We start from the raw sequence: 23,786 nt of genomic DNA, 5'->3' as shown, positions 1-23,786 counted from the left end.
GCACCAGCCTCTTCTAGCTGCTTGCATATGTCATGACTCTGCTGCATCCGAAAATACTGCCCCTCAATGCTGATTGGTCCTGCCACTTTCTAACCAGATCCAAACGGTTAAGATGGGAGCTTTGCCAGATGGATTTGCCAGTAAGAAACACGGAAACAGGCAAATCCATCTGCTTTGCAAGGTTAACAAATGTGTGATTTCAAATAGGGATGCTGATAATTATCGGTACCGATAAATTATCAGTTGATATTGCATATAATTTACATGTTTTTATTATCCTGATAATAAAAATTACCTGATAAATAAACTGATAATAAAGGCATATTTTCTCCATCACAAGACTTCACAGTCCAAAACAGTAGGTGGCGCTGCAGTACGTGACCCGCTGTTAAGCACCAGAAAAGAAGGGGCATCCTCAGTGCTAAGAGGCTAACAGAGGTTTACAACACGGTGGTACTGGCAGAGTTATTCAGTATTTACAGGGAGAATAACACGACAGTGTTTGCAAAATTTGCCCCGCAAAGATCCCGAAGAGTGGAAAAAAGTCCTCGAGTTTTAAGGCAATGGATCTTATAAGTCACTTAAAAGTCATCATCCTAAAGACGTTAAAACAAAGCGGCAGTATCCACTAGCCTCAGCCGCAGGCATTAGGACCAAGCCAAAGGCTAATACCAGGCAGAGTGCTGATTCAGCAGGCTTTGGACACTGCAGAAAGTTTGCCAGAGCCAAAAGGCAGCGCTAATAAGGACAAAATCAGTCTGACAGCCTCCTGATCCACTGCTACTTTCATAGACGTATCCCTACCTGCTCCGTTTCACTTCGTTTCATTCAGTCTGATCAACATTAGGAACAGAAGTTTAGCCACAGACCACAGTGTCCTTAACATTTTTTAACATATTTCTGATATGACTTATGTCAGTGCATATTTTGAATCTTTATGTAAAACTTCAGCTCTCTTAATTTCTTACTTGAGCAGCAAAAAACAAATGAAAAAACAGACCCCCAGACATCTCCATTTGTTAAGCTTGACAGTCTGTTATTTGGTTTTATGTGTGATTTGACATGAGTCAGCTGAATTCTTGTTTAGTTGATTGAAATGTCAGATTTCACCACTTGTCAAGATACTTAAATTAATTTCAAGGGAAAAGGGGAAAAAGGTATGTCAGTTGTTCGTGTATGTTTACTTTGTTTGGCACACAAATGTTTAGAAAAATAACAGTTGTAAAGTCAGAATTGATCTAACATGAATGATGTCAGTTAGAATTAATTAGAAATATCTTTGCTCACTACATATTAACCCCTTCTTACCCCCCAGATGTGCATATACAAATCGAATAAACTTTTTTTAAATTTTTTGAATCAACGATTGAAAAAAAAAAATGTTTTTTATTGGTTATCGGCCATCAGGAGTAGAAAATTGTTGTTTATCAGTATTGGTTCAAAAAATACTTATTGTGCATCACTAATTTCAAATTAAAACACCAGGCACAGACTGCTGATTAGAATTCACAGTCAATTTTCTTTTAAGACACTGTCCAAAGAGGGCCGGTGTAGAACGCACTCTAGTATATTATTAATAAAGACTCAACATAAATCCAATATGAGCTCAGCACCAAGCAGCATTGAGCAAAATAACATCAATGTGTCAGAAAAGGACCCAGTAGTCAACCATGGCACTGATGAATCACTGCACAGACAGACTTCTGGAATTTGGGGGTAAAGGCAATTGAGTTGTTTTTAGATGAGCTGTTAACCTCCATAGTGGGTGAGAAACGGATGTTGGGAGCTAGAGCATTTCACAGTTTTTCACCAGCAATAGAGAACGTCATATCCCTGAGACAGGGTGGCCATTGGGAGGTTTGGGATAACTACCAAAAGACTGATCCATTCCCGGCCAATTTGGCTGGTACACAGAAAAATCACCGGTGTTAGATTAACACTGTGAGAGTTAAATCTAACACTAGAAAAGCATGTTACTCCAGCACTGTATGGTGTTAAAAATTTACACTCGTGAACACCAAGTAGTGTTGAATGTACTCTACGCTATTGTCAGTGTTAAAAAATTTAAGACCCTGTAAAGTAAAAATCATCATGGCATGTCTACATGCTGATACTAATTCTGATTGGCCACCTCAGGTGCCATGCCATAAGCCTTAATTATTCCTGAACTGAGAGGCAGATTCACTATATTGCCAAAAGTATTCACTCACCCATCCAAATAATTGAAATCAGGTGTTCCAATCACTTCCATGGCCACAGGTGTATGAAATCAAGCACCTAGGCATGCAGACTGTTTCTACACACATTTGTGAAAGAATGGGTCGCTCTCAGGAGCTCAGTGAATTCCAGCGTGGTACTGTGATAGGAGATCACCTGTGCAACAAGGCCAGTTGTGAAATTTCCTCGCTCCTAAATATTCCACAGACAGCTGTCAGTGGTATTATAACAAAGTGGAAGCAATTGGGAACGACAGCAACTCAGCCACGAAGTGATAGGCCATGTAAAATGACGGAGCGGGGTCAGTAGATGCTGAGGCGCATAGTGTGCAGAGGTCGCCAACTTTCTGCAGAGTCAATCGCTACAGACCTCCAAACTTCATGTGGAACAGTAGGTAGAGAGCTTCATAGAATGGGTTTCCATGGCCAAGCAGCAGCATGCAAGCCATACATCACCAAGTGCAATGCATAGCATCGGATGCAGTGGTGTAAAGCATGCCATCACTGGACTCTAGAGCAGTGTTCTCTGGAGTGACAAATCACGCTTCACCTCTCCATCTGGCAATCTTCTGGACTGATGGACTCTGGGTTTGGCAGTTGCCAGGAGAATGGTACTTGTCTAACTGCATTGTACCAAGTATGAAGTTTGGTGGAGGGGGGATTATGGTGTGGGGTTGTTTTTCAGGAGCTGGGCTTGGCCCCTTAGTTCCAGTGAAAGAAACTCTGAATGCTTCAGCATACCAAGAGATTTTGGACAATTCCATGCACCCAACTTTGTGGGAACAGTTTGGCAATGGCCTCTTCCTGTTCCAACATGGTGCACCTGGGCCCTGTTCAGAGCAGGACCATTCCCAGTGTGGCTCGGCATAGCCAAACTAGTGAAAAGCACGACTTAGTTTGGTTTCCGTGGCAAAAAAGTCATAGTTGAAAAGCCCAATTAAGACCCTCACCCCCACTACCCCATTTAATCTCTGCACCTCAGAATAACTACACTTGTCTGTATTCTATGGTTATGTTAAGTACGTTCTCTATCATGTTTATTGTGTTTTGTGAAACTGGTCAAGCATATTAGATTTCCCTTTTCATTGTCCTGTTCAACAATGTATGTGAAAAACAATGAAACTTCAAATTTGCAACCTCTAGATTTTGAGTTTCACCACACTGAAATCTGATCTTTTGTTTGCCACCCACAATGCACCCTGCTAACAGAGTTAGCCTGTCTAAACTGCATATTTAACCAGCAGTCAGCCAGTCAGCTTGTGATAACACCACTGACCTTTCAGCTCTTTGAAGAATAAAACACAAACACACTTGGAAAGACTGGCAAAGACCACAGAATCACTTTTTTCATTAAATTTATTTTGTTAGTTAAATTTCTATAGCAGGTGAGGGAACATAACGGTCACACAAAGGTTTTTTTTCTTGAGCATAGTTTTGAGAAGTCACAGTGTTTTAGACATTGACAACAACATTTAAAAAAATGACAATGAAGAGGGAAGGACCAAGAGGAAACTTAAAAACAAGGTGTAATGGTGACACAGTTCTACACACCTTCTCCTTCATGGTCCCCTGACTGTCCTCCTTTTGCTCCACCAGAAAAAAAAGGCCTCTGCTCTAAAGTGTTGTCAACCCCTCCCTCTCATTACCCTCTCCACCCCCCAATCCCAAAACGCAAACAAAACAGACCAAAACAAACTTGGCAACAAATAGATATATTTATATATAATATATATTCACTCTTTAAAAATAGAACTTCAGTCTAGATACTAACATCTGTACAAACTACAAAAATAAATTTTTAATATAAATAATTTATATGGCATGACATTAACAATTTTTTCTTGTAATAAACTACAAACCAATGCAGGAGCCCCCCCCCCCCAAACCCCCCACCCCCCTCCCTTTTAACTCCTCACCGCTGTCTGACAACACCTACCGGCTGTCTGATCAAACTGTAAATGGTGCTTTGTTCTTTTTTGCTTAATTGTTCACAACTGCACAGTAGCTACTTAACTTTTCTTTCATATTTACAAAAGAAACCAAAGCTGCCACTTTAAAAAATGACATTAAAAAATAGATCCGTAATTTTCCCTGCAATTTAACCTGGCAGTGATGAGACCAATACTGAAGAACATCAACAACTGAAACATATTAAAGCAAATTACATGAGAGGCCTACAAAAAAACAAAAGAATAAATGAGGTTTGTATTAGCAGAAAGAATGAGGAATTAGAAAGTGAATGAGAGCATATAAAAGAAATATTTGCACAAGGCGAAAACAACATGAATGTGTTATAACCTCAAAGCAGCCAGCGACGAAAACAGGACAGATTACTAAAAATAAGATATAATCACTCCCTTTGCATTGGATATTTGTAATTCCCTTTCAAAATAAAACAAGGAGGTGAACAATACAATGTCAAACACAAAGTGACAAATTTGATCTTCACCCACTGTAGAGCTTACAAAAACTGCAAAAAAAAAAAATCTTATCACAGCTCCTTCAAGTAGTTTTAAAACTGCAGAGGACAAAGATTTAAAGTGGACAGATGATGGTAATAACAACAACTGTTACTGCTTCTTTACATACACTTTAAATCCAAAGTGAGAACTTAATACTGAGCTCTGAGCGCTGAGACGAAAGAAAAGGGGGAAACTTGAAGGCACGATGGTTATACCACTGTTAAAAAACAGTGTGCATGAAACTCTACTATTTTCTTCAGTGCACTCTGTGACACAGATGTCTTCACTTAAAAAATACAACAGAGTGTCAGATGCAGAAATAAATCACAGTATAATACTGTGTACAACAATATCTGACGAAAACCAGAGGGGGGAGAGGGGGGTACTGCATTTTCTTAAGGCAGATCACTTAAAATTATTTTGAAGAGTAGCAGCAAAAAAAACAAAACAAATACAAATAAAACACTGACAAATGTGTTCAATAGCCTAATATCTTAATAACATCTCACTTTTCTTGACACTTTTTACATATAGGACATTTTTATTCTATACAGTATAGGGGGAGAAAAAAATCAGCCACCCCACAAAAAACAAATAGTCTTTTACATCTGAACTTTACACAAGAGTATACCCAAGTTATACAGTACTCTTTTAAATAGCTTCCTTCTTTTTTAGTATTAAAATATATACTCATAGATTTATATAATTCTTAAAACATCAATTTTCTTTTTCTTGAAATAAATCCTCTTCTTTTATGTGAAGTCTATGTACAGATGAGAATTCAAGACATGATGTGACACCATATTGGGCGTCAAGGTGCTCTGGCAAGCGGCTGGAGAAAGGCAGCAAGAGGGCAGAGAGAGTCTAGGAGTCTTTGGGTGCCTGGATCCTCAACCCACCTGCAGGTAAGCAGAGAAGATGCAAAAGGTAAGACACTGATGAAGAGAAAGGCTAGAAAAACTGAAAACAGTACCACTTGATTGAAAAACTACATTTGTTCTAAGGGACAAAATCATTTTTTGCTATCTCACCTTGCGTCTTGCCAATCTGGTGCTCCATCTGGCCTTGTGTTGCTTCCAAGTCCTGTAGCTCTAGAGAGTCTCTCTTACATGAAGAAAAGTTTGTTTTGTCACCACTAGTCCTCTTAGCAGCCTCAAAACAGTCCGACTCGCTGTCAGTGTCAAAACCTTCATGCATATAGCCTTGGTAAGCCGCCCCTGGTAAGCTTGGATGCACAGCCACTGTCACAGAAGCTGTGGCCGTTACCATAGTAACAGGCCCTGCGGCAGAGCCCTGTTGCGTCGGCAAGGCAGAGTTGCTATTGCTGTAGCTTGGCCCTTTAGTCCTGTTTGGCTGAGGCCCTCTACCGCTGTGCCTGGGCCCGCTTTGACAAGTCCTCCCAGGGAAGTGAGCTCTGTCGCTGGGTAAGTGTTGGCTGGGGGGTCCCTGGAGCCTCTGGGGGCCATGTTGCGACTCCCTCTTGATTCCATCCCAGCAGGTGAGCTGGGAGCCGAGAGACTGTACGTTGTGTGAAGATTCATTTAATGGTTCTATCCTTCCTCCAGTGCCCATCATATTCTCTCTGAATGGCTTCACAACCTAAAAAAAAAATAAATAAATAAATAACATTACTTTCAGAAGAACAAAATTTAATAGATATCATTTAGACATGCAGGCATCTGACTTTTCTGTTTGTGGTTTCTTTGCGTACCGTCAGCTTGGGGAAGCTAGGGTTCTTGCTGGCTTCCAGCAGTATATGAGATGTTGCAGATGGAGCGCCAGTGTGCGATGTGTTGTACGCATTCCGGTCGCAGTACTTGTACTCCTCCTCCCCAATTCCTGACGTGGTGGTCACCTCTGAATAATACTCTGAGTCTGATGACTCTGAGAAAGCCTGTGTATGAGATGACCGTTGGTTGTGGTGGCCTGTATAGTATCCGTGGTGTGCCATTGGTGGGGGCAGAGGTTCAGGGGAAGGCGTGGGCAGGCGGCTGGCATTGTCAACTGGAGTAACCTCAGCTGGGGGGCCCATCATGGAGAGGAGGACAGGTAGGAGTACCAGGCCGTTCAGCATTCCCAAAACAGTCAGGATGGCCAACACAGCAAAGAAGTACCTGAAAGGTAAATATATGTTAGTGATTGTTTTATCAACTTTTCCTGTCTGAAACATGAACTGAGGATGAATTGTAGAAAGACAGAGAGCTTTCTTGTACATCTCTATGTTGACACAGAACGGCCTCCTCTGCATGCATCAGCTGGATTGAACACAAATTCACTGAAAAGTGCTTACGCATGTGCGCATAATCTCAGTCACACAGGGGCTTAATGCATGTAATCTCATTTTTGTGACTTAAGGTTTTAAGAGATTTTGAAAGCTGAGATATCTTTAGAGTATCTGTTTCACAAGATTTGATTTAGCTTTTTTTCTCTTTATTTTTTCTTTCAATAAGACAAAAGTAAGAAGCAAGACCACATTGGCCCGGTGTTTAATACAGAAAGGAACACACACAAACACACACACACGTGTGTGGCTCCAAATACACATAGTTGGCACATGAGGAAGGGAAGTAGCTCAGGGGAAGAAGTCAGGGAAAGCCCAGTGTTTGTGTATCAAAGGCAGAGGGGGGCAAATCTGATTCCCTGCTCAGTCCAACTAAAACATGCTTTGATGCCTCCATCACTGCAGCTACAAGACTTTTCTCTTGCTCTGTTTTTCACCCCCACTGTGTGGGTGCGTGTATGACTTTTTGGTGCGTGTGTATGTGCGTGCATCTCAGTGAAGCTCCGAGGAGGCCAGGGGGGTGGAGGCAGGCCACAAGAAAGAGCTCCACAAGAAAATTAGAGAGGACTCCACTTAAACACTAACAGAAAGCAGAAAAAAGAAGGAGACAGTGAGATGCTAACCGCTAGCCAGACTGAAAGAGGTAAAGAAAAAAAGATAGCTGGAATGAAGAAAAACTGAACAAGCATGGGGATAATGGCTGGAAACATGCTCCTGACCTCTGAATGGACCTGTATAATGATAGTACTACTTAATTTGACAAAGGTCACTCTTGGGGAAAAAGTTCATGGCTTGCATGTTTGGGTGTGAATTCACAATGCTTATTGACACCCATTTCTTCCCCCTACTGTCATATTTTTACATACATATTTTCACTACATATTTTCCCCTTTCCATCTTTAACCACTGCTCTTGTTTTCTTCCTTTATCAGAAGCATATCAAACTGACCCATTTTGACAAAAAACTTCAAGAAGATAGTTCTAGTTTCTCTCCTGAAGACTTATCAATCGTAAAACCACACACAGACTTTAGATGGGTCATCTTTTTTTTAAGTCATAGAATTGGATTTTACTATTGGGCCTTTTTGCTCAAAAGTCACACTTAAACTTCTTTACATAAAATAAAAAAAGGAAGAGAGAAAGAGTGAGACACTGCTGGGACCTCCAACAGTGTTTCACTGTTAGGAATTCTGTTGTTTATATAAACTGTAATCTTTTCCATTCTTTGTCAGGGACTGGGGAGCCATGTGTGTGTGAGAGAGAGAAAGCGAGCGTAACTGTTTACATGCCTGTACATATGTTCATTTCACCAATGTGTGTGCATGCTTCATCAGTGTGTATGAGAGCAGAGCTGAATAAGGCCTGCTGTTTATTCAGTGCATTACAAGGCCAGGAGATGTTTACAGCTGTATATTTATGCTACTCCCCAGCTAGCCAGCTCTGGCTTGCCCCATTCACCCGAGCACAGCTACAGCAACGGCTAAACAAGACCGCCAACAGAGATGCTAGGCCCCTCTGTCTCTCTTTCTAGTGAGGAAAATGCCTCCTTTCTCTTGATTTATTCATTTACACCTCTTTTATCTTTCCATTTCAACACAAAACCTACCAACCACAACTTCATATCCTTGCTAGGAAGCCACCCTCAGAGTGAGTCTCCTCCTCTCTCTCTCTTTCTGTCTCTGTTTCTGCTGAAAAAAAGCTGCTCTTTTTATGTCATGGAGGCCTGTTGCAGTCTGTGAGCTCAAGGTTGTGGTTTTGGGTTTGGGCTCCGGACCACATTGGGTTGAAAAACATTGAGCTATTCGCCTTTTTTTTCCACTCTGACCATGAAACAGTGGTAGAAAACACACGCACACACAAGTATGAAATGCACACATGAAGAGGGTAGTGATGTCTGTTGGTGGGCTTCAGATCTTCTGACGGGCTGGCAGTTCAAATTTAGCTCCACTTTTTATTACGGCACCCAACATGGAGGGAGAGAATGCCAAACGGATGATCGGAATTTTTACAGATTCTCTTGTCTATGCGTGTGTATGAGAGAGAGAGACACACACATCTCCCAGTGGGTAGCTGAACACTTCCATGTTTACGAGCAGCTGCTACACACCCTTGATGTTTTCCCCATTTGTTGTGCTCTGAGGTTGGGTAGACGGATGTGTGTGTTCTCAGAGTGACAGAACCAGGTGCATATTTGTCACTTTGTGTGTGTGCTTGTCCATAAATAGGGGTATAACATTTCCACCTGCATGCACCCTGACCCCCCACAAAGCTTCCTCCCATCCCAAAGTGAGGCTAGACAACTGACTCCACACACAGAAACACCCACACTGAAGGTGTAAAATCAAAACATTGCTTCTTCTCAAAGTAACAAATGGGCTTTCAGAGGTGCAGACACCATTTCTGTGAGCCGTCGCTCTCTGAACACACACATATACACAGATTTAGACCCACATTCAGCGTCTCACCTCATGATGAAGTCAAACTCGGAGCCTGCCAGCATGAGAACGCCCAACAAAGTAGAAATCGCTCCGTCAACCACTGGGGCGAACATGTGCTCCAGAGCTACGGCTGAGCGCTTGTTTCTGTTGCCAATCGCTGTCAGGAAGCCCTGCGGCAGCGGGGAGAGAAAAGGGGGGTGGAATGAGTTGGAAATCTTGCCGATCACACAAAACTTGTGCTTGTGGCGAGGCTTGGCACGCATCACAACTCCTGCTTTTGGTTTTGTAGGAGATCACTGTGCTACATAAGCTTCCTAGTAAATCTTTAATCACAGTTCTTTCACCTTTATCGCTTTCCATCTAAGGAATTACACGCCCTAGGCATCAATACTTTGCCTTTATTTAAAACTAACAAAGCAAAACTCTTGCTTTTGTAGAATTTGAGTTACAAATCCCCAAGCAATATAATAAAAATGTATTTTTTCCTTTTTATTATGTTTCTTTTCGGGAGGCAAAAAAAAATAATCATAAAAATAGCTGTACACTTACAAAGTATATAACAGTTAGACCATGGTATCAAATATTCAAGTTAAGTAGGTGTTTCATATGAAAAGATCAGCAGCCCCTAACAGTTAATCTGTGTGAGCATACAGATCTGTACTCACCAGTGCGATATGGACAGTGAACTCCACTCCTATGCCCACAGAGGCTATCAGGATGACCACAGGAATGGCACTCAGCTTGATGCCGATTAGACCCATGATGCCAAACAGTTCCACTGTCATCATGGCCAAGATAAACACCTGGAAAAGAAGACATGAAGAAATAAAAAAAAACAGAAGCATTTTTACCCTCTAATTCTTAAGAAACCGTATAAAAACAAAGAAATCAAGCCTAGTGTTAGCTCATACTGGACACGGTAGTCATATGCCAAGCAGGGATCAGCTGATGGCCAGCTGACCCTAATTATCACCTCCCAGGTCCCACAGCTAATCACTGTTTAATATTGACGCACTTCTCATTACTCTCTACTAGAATAAATGCTGATGCACCACGCTGTCGCTGCTGGCAAAGTTTGACCTCCTCCACCCTAGCCTTCTCCTTCATAGCAAAATGCTTGTTGCACCCTCATATTCAGACTTATGCTTCAATAGATTAATTGTTTTCGAACTTATTGTATTGTATTCAGTACAGTATAAATGTATCTATATATATGGGGGTTTCTAGCTATACGGAAAGTCTGGAAAGTCAAAGCATGCTGCTTGACTAACCCAGGGAGCATCTTTTGAGCAGAGCCTTCTCTGCCAAGTTAAGCTGTATACCTATTTTGCAATAAAATGTTTTGACTAGAGTGTTCTTCAATGAAAAAGAAAATAACAAGTGAAGAGTAACTGTGCAGACAAAAAAGGCATGAGTTTGTGTTTCCTTAGTGGTTGAGTTGAGCCCTTTTGCCTCTTCACCTCACACAATCTTTGACCCTGTGCACAGGATCTTAACTGCATGGCATCAAATTACCAACCCTGAGGCTATTACCCTCCTTCTTTCATTCTCTTTCTCCTCTCCCTTCTACAAGGTGGTGGAAATGATTGCCACTTGCATGAGACAACAGAGGGTGTGCAATACCAAAACACCATATCCATCTACATCTGTCTCTGTTTTGAGGGAGAACTTATTTTATTTAACTAGATGGCAAGCCTTTGTGCTTATTTTATTTCCGATATTTAAAGGCAACATCTCACTAATGCAGTGCTCCTGTACTGTAAACCGCAATACAAACAGCAACAACAAGCCTTACAAAATAAGGAGGGGAAAATGTTTCCCGGCCAAAAAGGAGCTTTTGATCTCAGTGGGGTCCCTGAGCTGGGGCACGGTTAAATTGGAAATGATAAAAGCCATTTTACAGCTCGACCACATACAGACTGGGTGAAATCTTCAGAGGCGGCTGATGCTTGGAAACCATACATGCATGTAGCCTTGCTCTTTCTCTCCTTCTCTCTGTCTGAGGAGATTGTGTTGTGTTGCTGTCTCAATCAGTGCTGCTTAAATTAAACACATTCCAACTGAAACTGGCTCTGTTGTTACGCTACACTTCAACCCCCTCCAACATTCAGGGAGATGTGGATTTGTGTATGTGTGAGTTCAGGGGCCCTTAAGGAGCACCGGTCCCACCAGCTTGTGTGTGAAATGCTTTCTAACCACTGAACACTCAGACTGTCGCTTTCTCTCTCTTTTTCCTCTCTTCCTCACACTCACACATCTATATCCCTGATGGATGGGTTGAGCAGGCCAAGGTCGACATTGGGCAGATCTGTCCTGTCCCTGAGTCTCTCCCTCTCCCCCTGACAAAAGCAGCGAGGGAGTTAGAGGTAGAGGCTTCAGGAGGGCAAAGCCTTTCTTGCTCCTTTGCATTTCCTTTTCTAAGGCCAGCCCAGCCTACATTAGAATGACAAAGATCCCCATGTGTGTATGTGAGTGCACACTGGCCCTCCACAGAGAAAAAGGGGCCCCCCTAGACAGTGTTATTGAGCTGTGCTGAGGAGGGTGAGAAGAAAGTGAGAGGAAGAGGAGAGGGAGTAAGGGGCTAATAATGTTGTTGAGGTAGAATTAGGATGAAAATGTATGACAGATCAAGTTTGCAAAGAAAAGTAAAAGGATGGATGAGCGAGAGGAGGATATGTTTGAGAGCTTACAATGATGCCAGCAGTCCAGGGGTTGAGCAGCAGGATGGCACAGACAAGGAAGGTGCAGGCCAGGACAACGCTGATGGCCAGCAGGAACCAGTGCCTAAGGCCGATGTACTGCTCCCAGAACAGGAAAGGGTATCCATTGGGGTAGTTGAACACACCCTTGCGACTAAACTCATCGCAGATGGCACGCACGCTCTCGATAGCCTCCACAAAGTCGCTTGCCTGACGTAGGCCATTCAGGTAGAAGGGGAACTGGGCGAACTCCAGAGGCTCGGCAGCAGGGACTACAGGAAGAATGAAGAAGAAGTTTGAGCCCTGAATGTTCTCCAAAGTAATTTTCAGGAGGCCATATCTTTAATTTGAGACACTTACTACGCAGATTCTCCCCTGTAGTGTCGTACTTGTCATGAATCCACTCTCGTGGATGAGGGTAGAAGTTGGCCTGAGAGGCAGCGTATCCCAAGGGATCATTACTGACCCAGACTGTCAGGTAAATATAAAACACCTCCGGGGGGATCAAACCTTCTGCATCCACCAGACGACGAGAAGTAAGCTGGAGAAAAGATCCAGAAGTTTGTCAGAAAAAAGGTATAAAGACACCTGGTGATCCCATTGTCTAAAATGCCACACACAATGTCAAAGGATTGACAGGTGGATTCTCTTTTAGAGTCTGTTGTAGCTCATGTACATACCTGGCTGTAGCTAAAAGGCTCTTTCTTGGAGCCGGTCTGGATGAGGAGCTTGTACGCCAGTGCTCCGTCCTCTGTGCCGTTACGATAGCTGTCAGACGTAATCCTTCCTGCCTGCCAGTCAGCATCAAATGCAGCCTGGAGACCTGAGTGTGAAATAAAACACAAAAAATTATGGATCTAATTTGAAGACACTGAAATTTCATGGCCAGATTTTTAGATATTTTTTAAGTGGGCCTTTTCTTTTTCCTGTGTCTGGCTTTAATTGACCTTTTTGCAATCACTTCCTCTTGAATGCACCTCTGACATGTCATAGCCTGAGGACACACACATGAAAGATAACCTATGGCCCCAACCTGTCTCCTGCACCACCCATGAGCCCAGGTGGATAGTGGGGCTAAACAGCACGACTGAACTCTCTTTCACCCTTTGCTCCTTCTCTCACTCAAACGCACCCATTCAGGCTTGTCCTCACACCTGAAAAAACCTGCTGCAAACTTTACCCAATTGTGACATCATCATCATCAGAAGCCCCCAGAGAGGTCTGAGTTACTTACTGCCTGACTCATTCACAGAAAAAGAAAGGCAAATACACAACTAAGCCTGATTTCGTACCTCTGAGCCAGTCCTGGAAGTAGTGCAGCCACATACGGGGTAGTTTTCCGTCGCTGTCTCGGACAACGTATTTCACAGAATTGAAGGCGTTGTGGACCTGGATGAGCAGCCTCTGTGACCGCGCATAATCAAACCCATCCATGGTCACCAGGTACATGTTGTAGAAAGAGAAATACTTGAACTGGGCATCAATGAAGTCGTACTCCTTGGTGTCGCGAGGAACGATGTCGGTTAGGTAGAGGCCGTCGTGCACCATGGTGGTCCCGTATAAGCTGAGGCCCAGAAGACCAAGGAAGAAGACCACAACGATGGCTTTGCTTTTGGGTTTGAGTAGCAGGGGGGCATATTTCTCTCTGGCAAAGCTGGACAGGTTCCAGTGCAGGAAAGGGAGTGGGACGCATTTCTTTCCCAATTTGGAGTCCTCCACTTGAGCGAGGAGGTCCCGCGTAGAGCTGGAGGTCGGGGTGAAGAGCTGGGAGCCGTAAGGGTCTGGGACAGAGGTAGTGGTAGGAGAAGGTGTGATGGCTGAGGGGGAAAAAGCAGAAAATGTGTTTTTTTTTTTAATTTTACCAAACTTAACAGATATTATATCACATTAAAGATCTACTCAATAAACAACACTTAGAATCAAGTTTAATAATTGTAATGATTAATTTCCAAAAAATATGAACAAATGTAGTTATTTCTACCTTGAGGCTGTGTCGGGCAGAGGATGATGGATGTTGGACTGGTGGAGATCTGTGACGTAGGTGGCAGAATAGTAACGATATGCTGGCCTGCTGCATCACACTGCGTGAATGCCTGCACCGTGGTGGTGATCTGGGTGCTAGTGGTGATTGTCGACCCTCCTGTGTACTGGTGTGCTGTGGCTGTTGTAGGCGTGTGCGGCTGCTCTCCAGCATCTGACAGCTCATGCGGGGAGAGTTGGATGACACGATCAGCGCAAGGGCTGTATAAGCAGCAGAGGACATCCAAACGCTTGTCTTCACGCCGGTGGAGGTCCAGGCTGAGGATGGCGGGGAAGATGAGCAGCACCATGGCGAAGTTAAACACGACCACAATGGCTGCCTGGGGAGAGAAAAACAGAGAGAGAAGCAAAGTGAGAAAAAAGTGGGAACATTATGTGAAATTACAGACACTGTATTCCAGCTGGGGAGAGTAAGGGCTCCTTTTTTTTTTACATCTGAGACCACAGCCCAGAAAGCAGAGAAAGCCTTGCTCTAAATCACCAGCCAGGAACACTGAGCAAGCCAGAAAGGGAGAGAGAGAGAAAAGGAGGCCAAAATAAAAGAGACTGAGGGAAAAAAGAAGGAGGGAGGGAATATATATGTTGCGAGTCTGAGCAAAACCATCACCCTTCACTCACCCCGTTCCCTGAAGCTGACATTCTAACTGGCTGTGGTTTCTACTCTGTGTACGTCTACGTGTGTATTTGTGTGAGTGCTTGTGCATTTCAGACCACCCACAGTTAGTCACAGATCAGAGCAAACCGCCTTGACGGGCCAGTGATATACTGATCCACTTCTCCCTCCCTCTTGCTCCCTCTCTCTCTCTGTCTGTTTATCACTCTCTTTGCTCTGATTATTACACATGCACACACACATATATGCACATATACACAAGCAGAGACAGGCACATGTTAAGAAAAGTTGGCCTTGTGGATGCAGTAGCAATAAAACTTGCAACAAAGGCTTTCCTCTTTCTGAATAAGCGTCACCTCTCTTAAGTTATCTCTTTCATTTTCAAAGGAGCCCCAGGCCTCTCGGTGAGCAATTGTGTACATGTGTTTATGTCTGTGCACATGGGGGTGGGAGTAGAAAAACATACCTGCAAAGAGAAAGCTCGCAAGGCAGGAATGGGTACGAGAGCGGCCATGAAGAAGGCAATCATGTTGTTGATGGAAGTCAGAGCCACACTGGTGCCGGTACGACGCAAACAGTCTCCTGTTCGCTCCTGTAAAACACAGAAAGCAAGAGTTAAGAGAAAAGACAACAGAAGGTAAGAGTAAGGAAGAGAAGTTAATCCAAAAGGTACCTTAAAGGGGATGTTACTTCCAGCCTCAGTAAAGGAATGAGCCAAAAGAAACATGTCATCGACACCAATCCCTAGTGCCAGGAAGGGGAGCACCTGTGAATAGAAAGTCAGAATGACATTAAAAAACTGAGCTTTAATCAAAAATTCTCCTTGTAACACAATAAATGTATGTAATATTCCTTGTCCTGTACCTGTGTGGTTGCAGCATTGAAGGACAACCCAAGCAAAGAGCACAAACCGAGTCCTGCAGCCACTGACAGAGCCACTAACAGCACCCCAGCCAGCCCTACTGCCCCCTGGGATTTGGCACAGTCCCACCTCAGCATGGTCACACAGGCATAGGCCAGCTGAAGTAAAGAAATCCATGTTAAATATCAGTATGGTCAGTTACTTTCATGAGGCACTTATTTTGGTCTTGAAACTGTTGTCCTCACCATGAGCAGGTAACCTCCGGCCACTCTGATGACGCTGACATCAGAGAAGGATTTCATGATGTCATTTAGGGTGGTGGTGGAGAAAGCATGGATAGACTGGGTGGAATTTTCAGGGATACTCTGGTGGACAACCTAAAGGATAAATATCAGTTTAGTCATATGGCTCAGTGCTTTCAAAACTGTTTTTTCCTCCACGTAGGAGTCAAACAGCAACATTTATTATGTACAGCCTGGTACATTTACAGTTAAGATTTCAATCTATGAAGAAGCTTTAAAACTAGGGCTATCATTAGTATTTTATTGCAAGAAATTGCATCCTTTTTATTGCATTTTAAGTTCTACTATAAAACTGATTATGTATCATTTTTATGGGTAGATAACATGAACTTAACCACATGAAAAGGAACTTGTTATGGATTGATAATTAAATAAGGGGATAGTAAAAATGCATGTGTTTGGTGCAGATGACTTATCCACTTAGTGGAGTTTTTTTTAAGTGAAATAAACTGTTAAGGAGCAGTGGTGGACTTACTATACATAACTGTGGCTACAGGGAAGTACTGCAGTGGCTAACCAAAGTGTGCTGAAAAGGACAACAAGGCATGTGATTAATCCCAATTAACATGAAGCTCAGTGTTCGTTCATGTAGGACGCATAGTTATATGCCCAGCTGTGATCAGCTGACAGCCAGCTGATCCTAATTATCGCCTTCCAGCTCCCACAGCCAATCAAAGCTCTTTCTCTCAACACAGTGGTGTATGTAAATATGACGTACTTCTCACTAATCCCTGCTTGCATTAATGCTGATGCACCACGCTGCTGCTGGCAAAGCTTAACCTCCTCCACCCCAGCCTCCCCCTTCATAGCATAAAGCTTGTTACACCCTCATATTCAGATTCATGTTACTGTGTATTAATTGCTTTTGAACTAATTTTATTGTATTCAGTATGCATTGTCATTAATGTATCCATCCATATGGGGGTTTCTAGCTATGCGCCCCCTGAAAAATCAAAGCATGCTGCTTAACTAACCTAGAGAGCATCTTTTGAGCAGAGCCTTCTCTACCAAGTAAATCTGTATATCCATTTTGCAATAAAATGGTACAATGTATGACCAGATTGTGCTTGACTGAAACAAATTAATGCACTGATTGTGGATCTTTTTTTTAGATAGTGATTAATGTGATTCATCTTGACAGCCCTCTTTTTAACCAAAGCTATGATTTTCCACATTACAACAGATCGGTCTCCCAAAACTCCATATATCAGGGCCTTCTAGCAGAAAAAAATTCACTATCGCTTTGAAATGTGCATGTGTGTGAAAGTGAGTAAGTATGTGTGTGTGTTTTTACATGTGCTAGCATGTGTGTGAGTGCATGTGCATGTATGACAACTGAGGAGTAATGAGCACAGATGCCAGAGGTTGTGAGGTCAAAAGTCAAAGGGATGGGATCACATGGCTTCCCTCCCTCCTCTTTGTGACTAAAACGGACCAAGAAACCTCTACAAATCTGTTTACCTGTCTTTATAATATCATCATATTTCATCTTAGATATTCTGTTTTTGCTCTTTAATGTGTCGGGAGGAAGAGTTTTGTGTTTCTGCCAGGTAAAGATTGAGTTTGTTCCCCTCCTCCTTCACACGAGTGCCCTTTCTACTCCCTCCCTTCTTACCCCTCAGCGTGGTGGGTGTCAGCTATCACAGCAACAGCTTGTTCCTATAACTATGGCTCTGACAGAGAAGGATGGTTGGTCTACCACACGCAAACGCACATATGCACATATGCATATACACACCTAATGCCCTGGTGTGCCCTGTGATTCGCTTTACAAGAGAGCTGAAGACTGATGGAATTCAGACGCAGCAGAAATGCTTTCATGCAGTGTGTATGGGAGTTTTGCGTGTTCCAAAGAAAAACAAGACCACATAGGGATAAGGAAATGCCTCCTCATTTTCCTCATCATCCCTCTCCTTCTTGGCCACATTAAGAATGTACTCCTTCGAGCTTAATGCATGCATATTGTTGCTAATGCATGTATGAGAGCATTGAAGTGTACCTCCACAAATTTCCTCTGCCAGGACTCAAGGATGGCAGTGGCTTTTTCCTCATTCCAGTTGATGTCATGAATCTCGTAGTCATCTTTAAAGTGCTCATATAGCTGCTTGGGACTCATCAACAGGAACATGGTTTGAAGAGCCTCCGCACTGCAAAAAAGACCACACAAACATTAGCACAAGACACATCCAAAATGCTACCATATCATCCATCTACAAATGTAGCACACTAAAAACCACCCAGACAGTTTGGCCAAAGGACTTGGCTTTCTGTGAACAGCAAAAGGCAGGTGTCATTTCTTCTACGATCCGTCTGCCTGCCTGTCTGTGTGTCTGCCAGTGTAAACAGCTTAAAGCAGGTGTTATCTAGTCAGCCTGTCTCCTGGCCTCTGTGGATTTGGGATCCAAAAAGTCTTCAGGACTTCTTGCCAGAATTGCAGCATGCTGCAGTGGAAAGCTAAATGTGAAAGAAATTAACATAAATCACTTCTAAGAGTATGTGTGGCTCATGCAGGTGGGACGGGAATCCTCTTTCATTCATGGATCTGCTGGACCTGTGTGAGTACTGGTGTCATATCTGACCCAGTGCTGTTACTTTATTTGCTCTAAGTTTTAAATGCAATGGAAGTCATGGGGGAAACAAACGCTATAGAAATTCTTATTAAAAGGCTTTATTTCCACTACAGAATAAGTAAATTTGCCATTTTTTTCACTTCTTCTGTACCTTCTTCTTCTTTGGTGTGTTGCACAACATATGTGTAACACAGTGGGGGGGCTTTATGTGTCTGTCAATCATCTTTAATTGGCCTATCCTGGACCGGGGTCAAACAGGAATCTGATCCCTCTCAGTACGAGGCATTCCTAGCATGAGTCTGTCGGGGTTATTAGGGGTTACACAGACTGTACAGTCATACAAGCAGAGAGGCAATGCTCCCACATCCCTCCTTTACTGTTTCGTCTTCCAATAAGACAACAATCTATAAAATCACTCCTTATTTTTTTAGTACACACCTGAGGAGAGCATCTTGACTGCTTTTGACCCGCCCTCCTAGGATCAGCTCCTCCTGCCAGTGCATGAACTTCCGGCTGAAACCATGGCAACCACCCTGAAGACGCCCAGCAATGTCAGGACTCTGAATGGACGGAGAGCATAGTTGCAGATGGGAAAACAGAAAAGTAAAGTTCGGGACTTGTTTTTATTCCTGGGTATTTCTGCCATTTTCTATATAATGACTGCAAAGTGAGTTTTTACCTCTCCTAGCTCCTTGTTGGGGGCACTGAGGGGGCAGTCAGGGTCTGAGGGGTCCAAGCATGGTCTGTTCATGTAAGCATGTCCCACCTAAAGAATGTGACACATCTCTTAAGAATATGCCACTATTTAATAAAAAAGTCTTTCATTCAGTAAATCCATCAATGTGTTTGTGTCTTACCTGTGCTTTATCCAACATCTCCTTAAATCCCTCCAGTGAAGTGAACTGACTTAGCTCCTCCATCAGCTTGACTGGATCTAGATTCATCCACTGGATATCTGGCATACCCCTGCAGTGCAAAGATACAGCTACAATGAACATCATGCAAAATGCTTTAGATAATAACTACAATAAGCTTCAAACTGTAAAATAACTTTTATAGCATGGCTTTGCATTCCTTCTAATCTTTACTGTAAGGAGGAAAACGTGGATTCCTTTGGTTCCACTTAATTCTCTCTTTCCCTGTGCAGGGCTATGCAGTAGGCTAGCTGCAGATACAGGATAAAATAGCGTTTATTATCCTGTTTCACGGTGCCACAATGCCCGGGGAAAAGGCACGGTGGCTGCCTGCTCACTTCCATTCCTCAGTGTCCTGCACTGAGTCATAACGATTACCTCTTTCTCACAAACATCTTGATAAGGAGACAGGGAAGTAGTAGGAAAAAGGTGAGTTAGAGAAGGGCCACTTTTACAGTTCATGTGTTGTCCACAATCTCAAAACCATCCCCCCAGCCTCTCTTTTACTGTACTTGTTCTCCTAATAATAAAGTTTGCTAAGAGTGAGGTCTGTAATTCTCTTGTTGATGTTATAAAGGAAGATGAGAGAGACAGACAGGGAAGTAAAAGAATTCCAATTTCCCTCCAATGGCTCATGAAGAGCACTCCTTTCCTTCCCATAGACAAGCCTCCCTTCTTGCAAAGACACTCCTCTATCAGACACTTCTTGCTTGACTGAACCAGGCCTGGGCCCTTTTGTTTTTTCATAGATTGCTACCCTTTGTTCCCCCAAATCATTTTTCTCACTCTTCTTCAGTTTGCCTCTCTCCCTCTCTTTTATCTCACTTTGCATTTAAAAAAAAAAAAACAAAGCTTAAGTGAAACGGAAGCAGGGTACATGGGCCTCAGTGACCGCCGCGAGTTTCCCTCTTCCCCACATGCTAAAAACAAGTCCAAAACGACATTTGATAAACAACAACAGATGCTGAACACTTTGTACAATTTACAGGAATCCTTGAAAGACGTGTGAATCATCAAAGACCCCCATCTCCCTAACTCTCTCTTTTGCTCTGCTTTCACACAAGCCAACTGGGAGATGCTAAAGATGGGAAACTTGTGTTTGTTTCTGTGTGTGCTGGCTTGTCATGCAACATACAGCTGTCAGCTCTCGACAGGAATATAAACAAATAAGTCGTCTACAAAGAAACATCTGCTATGAGCTAAACTATCTTTTACAAACCAAGGGCTCGATTGAAATATCACCTCTAATGACAAAAAAGCTCTCTTTCAGTAACTCAATTTCTCAGGAGAACTTTGTCCTGAAAAAAATCCGCAAATGCTCAAATACGCCCAGTCTCCACTGTTAACCATCTTGTAGCCTCTCTCCGTCTTTCTCGAGGGACTTGAGGCTTGAATACTGCCCATTTTATTTGTTGGACAACTTGGGAGCTGGGAGCCTGGGGCATTACCATGAGAATGCTGAGTGTTAGCCGTGAGCTGACAAAGCCGATCCCCACCTCCCTCCCTCCTCCGGGGCCCCTGCACTGATGGACACTCACTCGTAAACTGAAAGAATGCTTACCATTGTCTGACCCAAAGGGCTCCCCTGCCACCACCACCGCCGCCTCCCCGTCCTCCGTTCTACCAACCCACCACCCAGCTTTCTCCAGCAGCCATCTCCCCTCTCTCTCTCCATCCCTCCCTCCTCCAGTCCCTCTCCGGGCTCTAAAAGAACTCTATTACTGACCACCACTGTCAGTCACAGCACCCACTGACAGACTTCTCAAAGCTCAACTGTATGTCTCCATTGAGCATGTTTAAAAAGTTACCAACCCTTCCAAATGCTAAAGTCTGCAAGTTAGATGGAAGCAATGACAGCTATGTGAAAGGCAAGAATTTCTATGAATGTTTTTAAATATTCCAAAACTTACGGTAAGTAGGCGGAACCTCCTTGAAGTTTGGCCCCTTCCCAAAAACAGTCCAATGGAGTGATTATCATACAGGGGAACAGCTTGTCAATCATCTAGAATCAAGAGGTAGACAGAATGATTAAACATCACTAATTGGGGACAGACAAGGACAAATGGGAACTAAAAATTTGATTTATTATGAACTTACCCTTTCAATCATGACATTTTCTATAATAGGAACTCCTGATTTGTAGCATATTTTGTTAAGATCCCATGATCTAAAGGAGGAGATAAAATTTAGTGTAAAACACCAGCATTACATTTGGAAACTTTTCACACAAACACTCAAGTTTCACTCACTTTCCAAACAGAGACACCTGGACCTTGCTGGCAGAGAGGGCGGCCTCCATGTGAACAAGCAAAGCCTCCTGGGTAAGAATATTGGTGCCTTCTTCTTTGGGGGTCTGGATTAGCATCTGTGAGGTAAAGACTGACTCCTCGCCCTGTTTCTCCCTGGTGTAACGAAGCTCTGTGCTCACCCGACTGCCAGCTAGAAAACAACAAAAAGGGGATTAGTTACTTATTCAGATAGATATTAATTTTTTGTACATTGGCACCAACTATCATTCCACATACACTAACATTTGGATCCTATAACAAAGTGTGTAGCCTGTGTATATATGTGCACACTTACACAATAATACACACACACATATATCGACCAACGCCCTTGGCCCTCGCCAGTGTTGGTTTTGAAGGAACTTCACACAAGCTAGCGTCTGGCCAAGAGAAATGAGTAATACAGCTTCTCATTGGCTCCTTCTGCAGAACAGATGTGCCCTGTTAGTTAGGAAAACCAGCAATGTGATGCCCTCCAAAACCCCTCTGCCACTCTGTGCAGGGCTGCAGATATCATTAAAGATATTCTGGATTGAAACGACAAACATTCCCCATTGATCTCTCGATACATTGTCCAACTTTGTGAAAGTTTTTATAGACAAGGACAAAGAAGAACTTGAGGATATTAAGAAGGTAAATTAATTAATGGAGATATAAATATGGCATGAAAAAGCGAGAAAGATGGTGAAAAAACAGGAGAGAGAGGGAGCAATGTTGTGCTGTGCGGTAGACTCCAGCCCCCTAATTACAGGAGGTTGCCCTGAAAAGAGTTTGCCAGCCGGGGGGATCTGTGCCTGTGCCAAGTGGACATGAAACATGCCGCGCTGGATCACAGAGGGCCCGTCTGCCCCTCTTGCTGTCCCACTACATGACAACCCCAAAGAGGGAGGAGGCATCGTTTGGAATCTCCCTCTTAATTTTAACTCTTGTCCTTCTTTTAATCACTTAGCTGAACCTTTTCCTCTCATTTTCTTATTAACCTCTACATGTTCAGCCTCTGTCTCTCTCTTTCTCCGTCCATCTCCCTCCTTTCACTCTTTCTCTCTCTCTCTCCTCTCTCCCTCTCACTCCCTGCACCTCCCCCCAGCCCAGAGCAGGCTCCTATAATTGATGGGGAGAAAAGAAAAAACAAACTATTCAGCCTGCACCGCGAAAGTGTGAGATCAGGTTAGAACTGCAGGCCTTGGAGACACGGTCCAATATTTCGAGGCTTCGCTTTCAAGGCTTTAATTACCTACGCAGGGGCTTCAGAATATAAGGTCACCCCGTTTATTTTCAGTCAGGGGCGCGTCTTTTTTTTTTTTTTCAATGTCTGGCTTGGTTCACACACACCTTTCCCCCTCAAAATAAAAGAAAGAAAATGCTCTTGTTGGATGTTCCTGCACATCTGGTTGTACAAACTTTAATCCTTTTTTAAAAGGATAAATTATTTCTTACAGACTTTTGGATATTTGATTTTAATTAACTCTTACTGAACCTTTTTTGACTGTCAAGTACACACAGAAAATCTGGTTTGATGTAAAAATTGGTTCTTAGAGGTACACCCCGCTCAATTTCCTCCCAACACAGATTTCCAATCAAAAAAGGGCTACGACAAAATGAAACCCTTTCCGTCCACGGACCTCTTTGACATCTGTTAAACCTTTTTTGACATTTCGTATGTTAACCTCTGCAGCGTGGGGTTTTGATCCCAACAGGAACTGGGTGGCTCGGAGAGACTCTGGCTCTGTAATTACAGGCCTCCTGAAGTAAATTATAGCTATTTGTGTCTCGTTCCTCCCATCTGGACCACCCAGGCAGCCAGTCCTCTCTCTTCTCTCTCTTTCTCGCCTTCTCTCCTCAACCCCTGGTCCGGCCCCAACCACCCAACTCTCAGCTCTGCAGCTACTCCGCTAAGTTCAGCTCTGCTTGGAATACACATCGGTAACCTCAGCCTTTCTTTCCTTATCCCATTCGTACTATCTTCTAGTTCCTCTTCTCTTCCTCTTTCTTTTTCCTCCTTTTTTTCTTTTTCTTGCTCTTTTTCGCTCCCCCTACCCTTTCCTTGCACTCAGCCTGCGCTCCACAGCCTTAAAGAGACAGTTCCCAGAAATTTTCCCAC

At 43.2% G+C, this 23,786-nt stretch overlaps 1 protein-coding gene across 1 annotated transcript in view; it reads right to left on the bottom strand.

Moving 5' to 3' along the window:
* Nucleotides 1–4,131: 4,131 nt before the first annotated feature.
* ptch2 (patched 2) overlaps nt 4,132–23,786 on the bottom strand; it is a 28,474-nt gene continuing 8,819 nt past the window's right edge. The window contains exons 3-23 of the mRNA XM_041804389.1: nt 21,647–21,836; nt 21,495–21,564; nt 21,308–21,399; nt 19,341–19,449; nt 19,163–19,249; nt 18,922–19,043; nt 17,913–18,060; nt 15,857–15,988; nt 15,614–15,769; nt 15,423–15,515; nt 15,216–15,341; nt 14,078–14,456; nt 13,389–13,913; nt 12,777–12,919; nt 12,457–12,637; nt 12,088–12,368; nt 10,063–10,200; nt 9,425–9,567; nt 6,390–6,792; nt 5,710–6,277; nt 4,132–5,577 (exon numbers count right to left, since the gene is read on the bottom strand). Of these exons, the coding sequence (XP_041660323.1) occupies nt 5,543–5,577; nt 5,710–6,277; nt 6,390–6,792; nt 9,425–9,567; nt 10,063–10,200; nt 12,088–12,368; nt 12,457–12,637; nt 12,777–12,919; nt 13,389–13,913; nt 14,078–14,456; nt 15,216–15,341; nt 15,423–15,515; nt 15,614–15,769; nt 15,857–15,988; nt 17,913–18,060; nt 18,922–19,043; nt 19,163–19,249; nt 19,341–19,449; nt 21,308–21,399; nt 21,495–21,564; nt 21,647–21,836 (4,121 nt within the window). The 3' untranslated portion in view covers nt 4,132–5,542. The remainder of the gene's footprint in view (nt 5,578–5,709; nt 6,278–6,389; nt 6,793–9,424; nt 9,568–10,062; nt 10,201–12,087; nt 12,369–12,456; nt 12,638–12,776; nt 12,920–13,388; nt 13,914–14,077; nt 14,457–15,215; nt 15,342–15,422; nt 15,516–15,613; nt 15,770–15,856; nt 15,989–17,912; nt 18,061–18,921; nt 19,044–19,162; nt 19,250–19,340; nt 19,450–21,307; nt 21,400–21,494; nt 21,565–21,646; nt 21,837–23,786) is intronic.

The sequence above is a fragment of the Cheilinus undulatus genome, linkage group 13, assembly GCF_018320785.1.
Source record: "Cheilinus undulatus linkage group 13, ASM1832078v1, whole genome shotgun sequence".
NCBI classification, from domain to species: Eukaryota; Metazoa; Chordata; class Actinopteri; order Labriformes; family Labridae; genus Cheilinus; species Cheilinus undulatus.
This window is presented reverse-complemented; position numbering and strand designations above follow the sequence as displayed.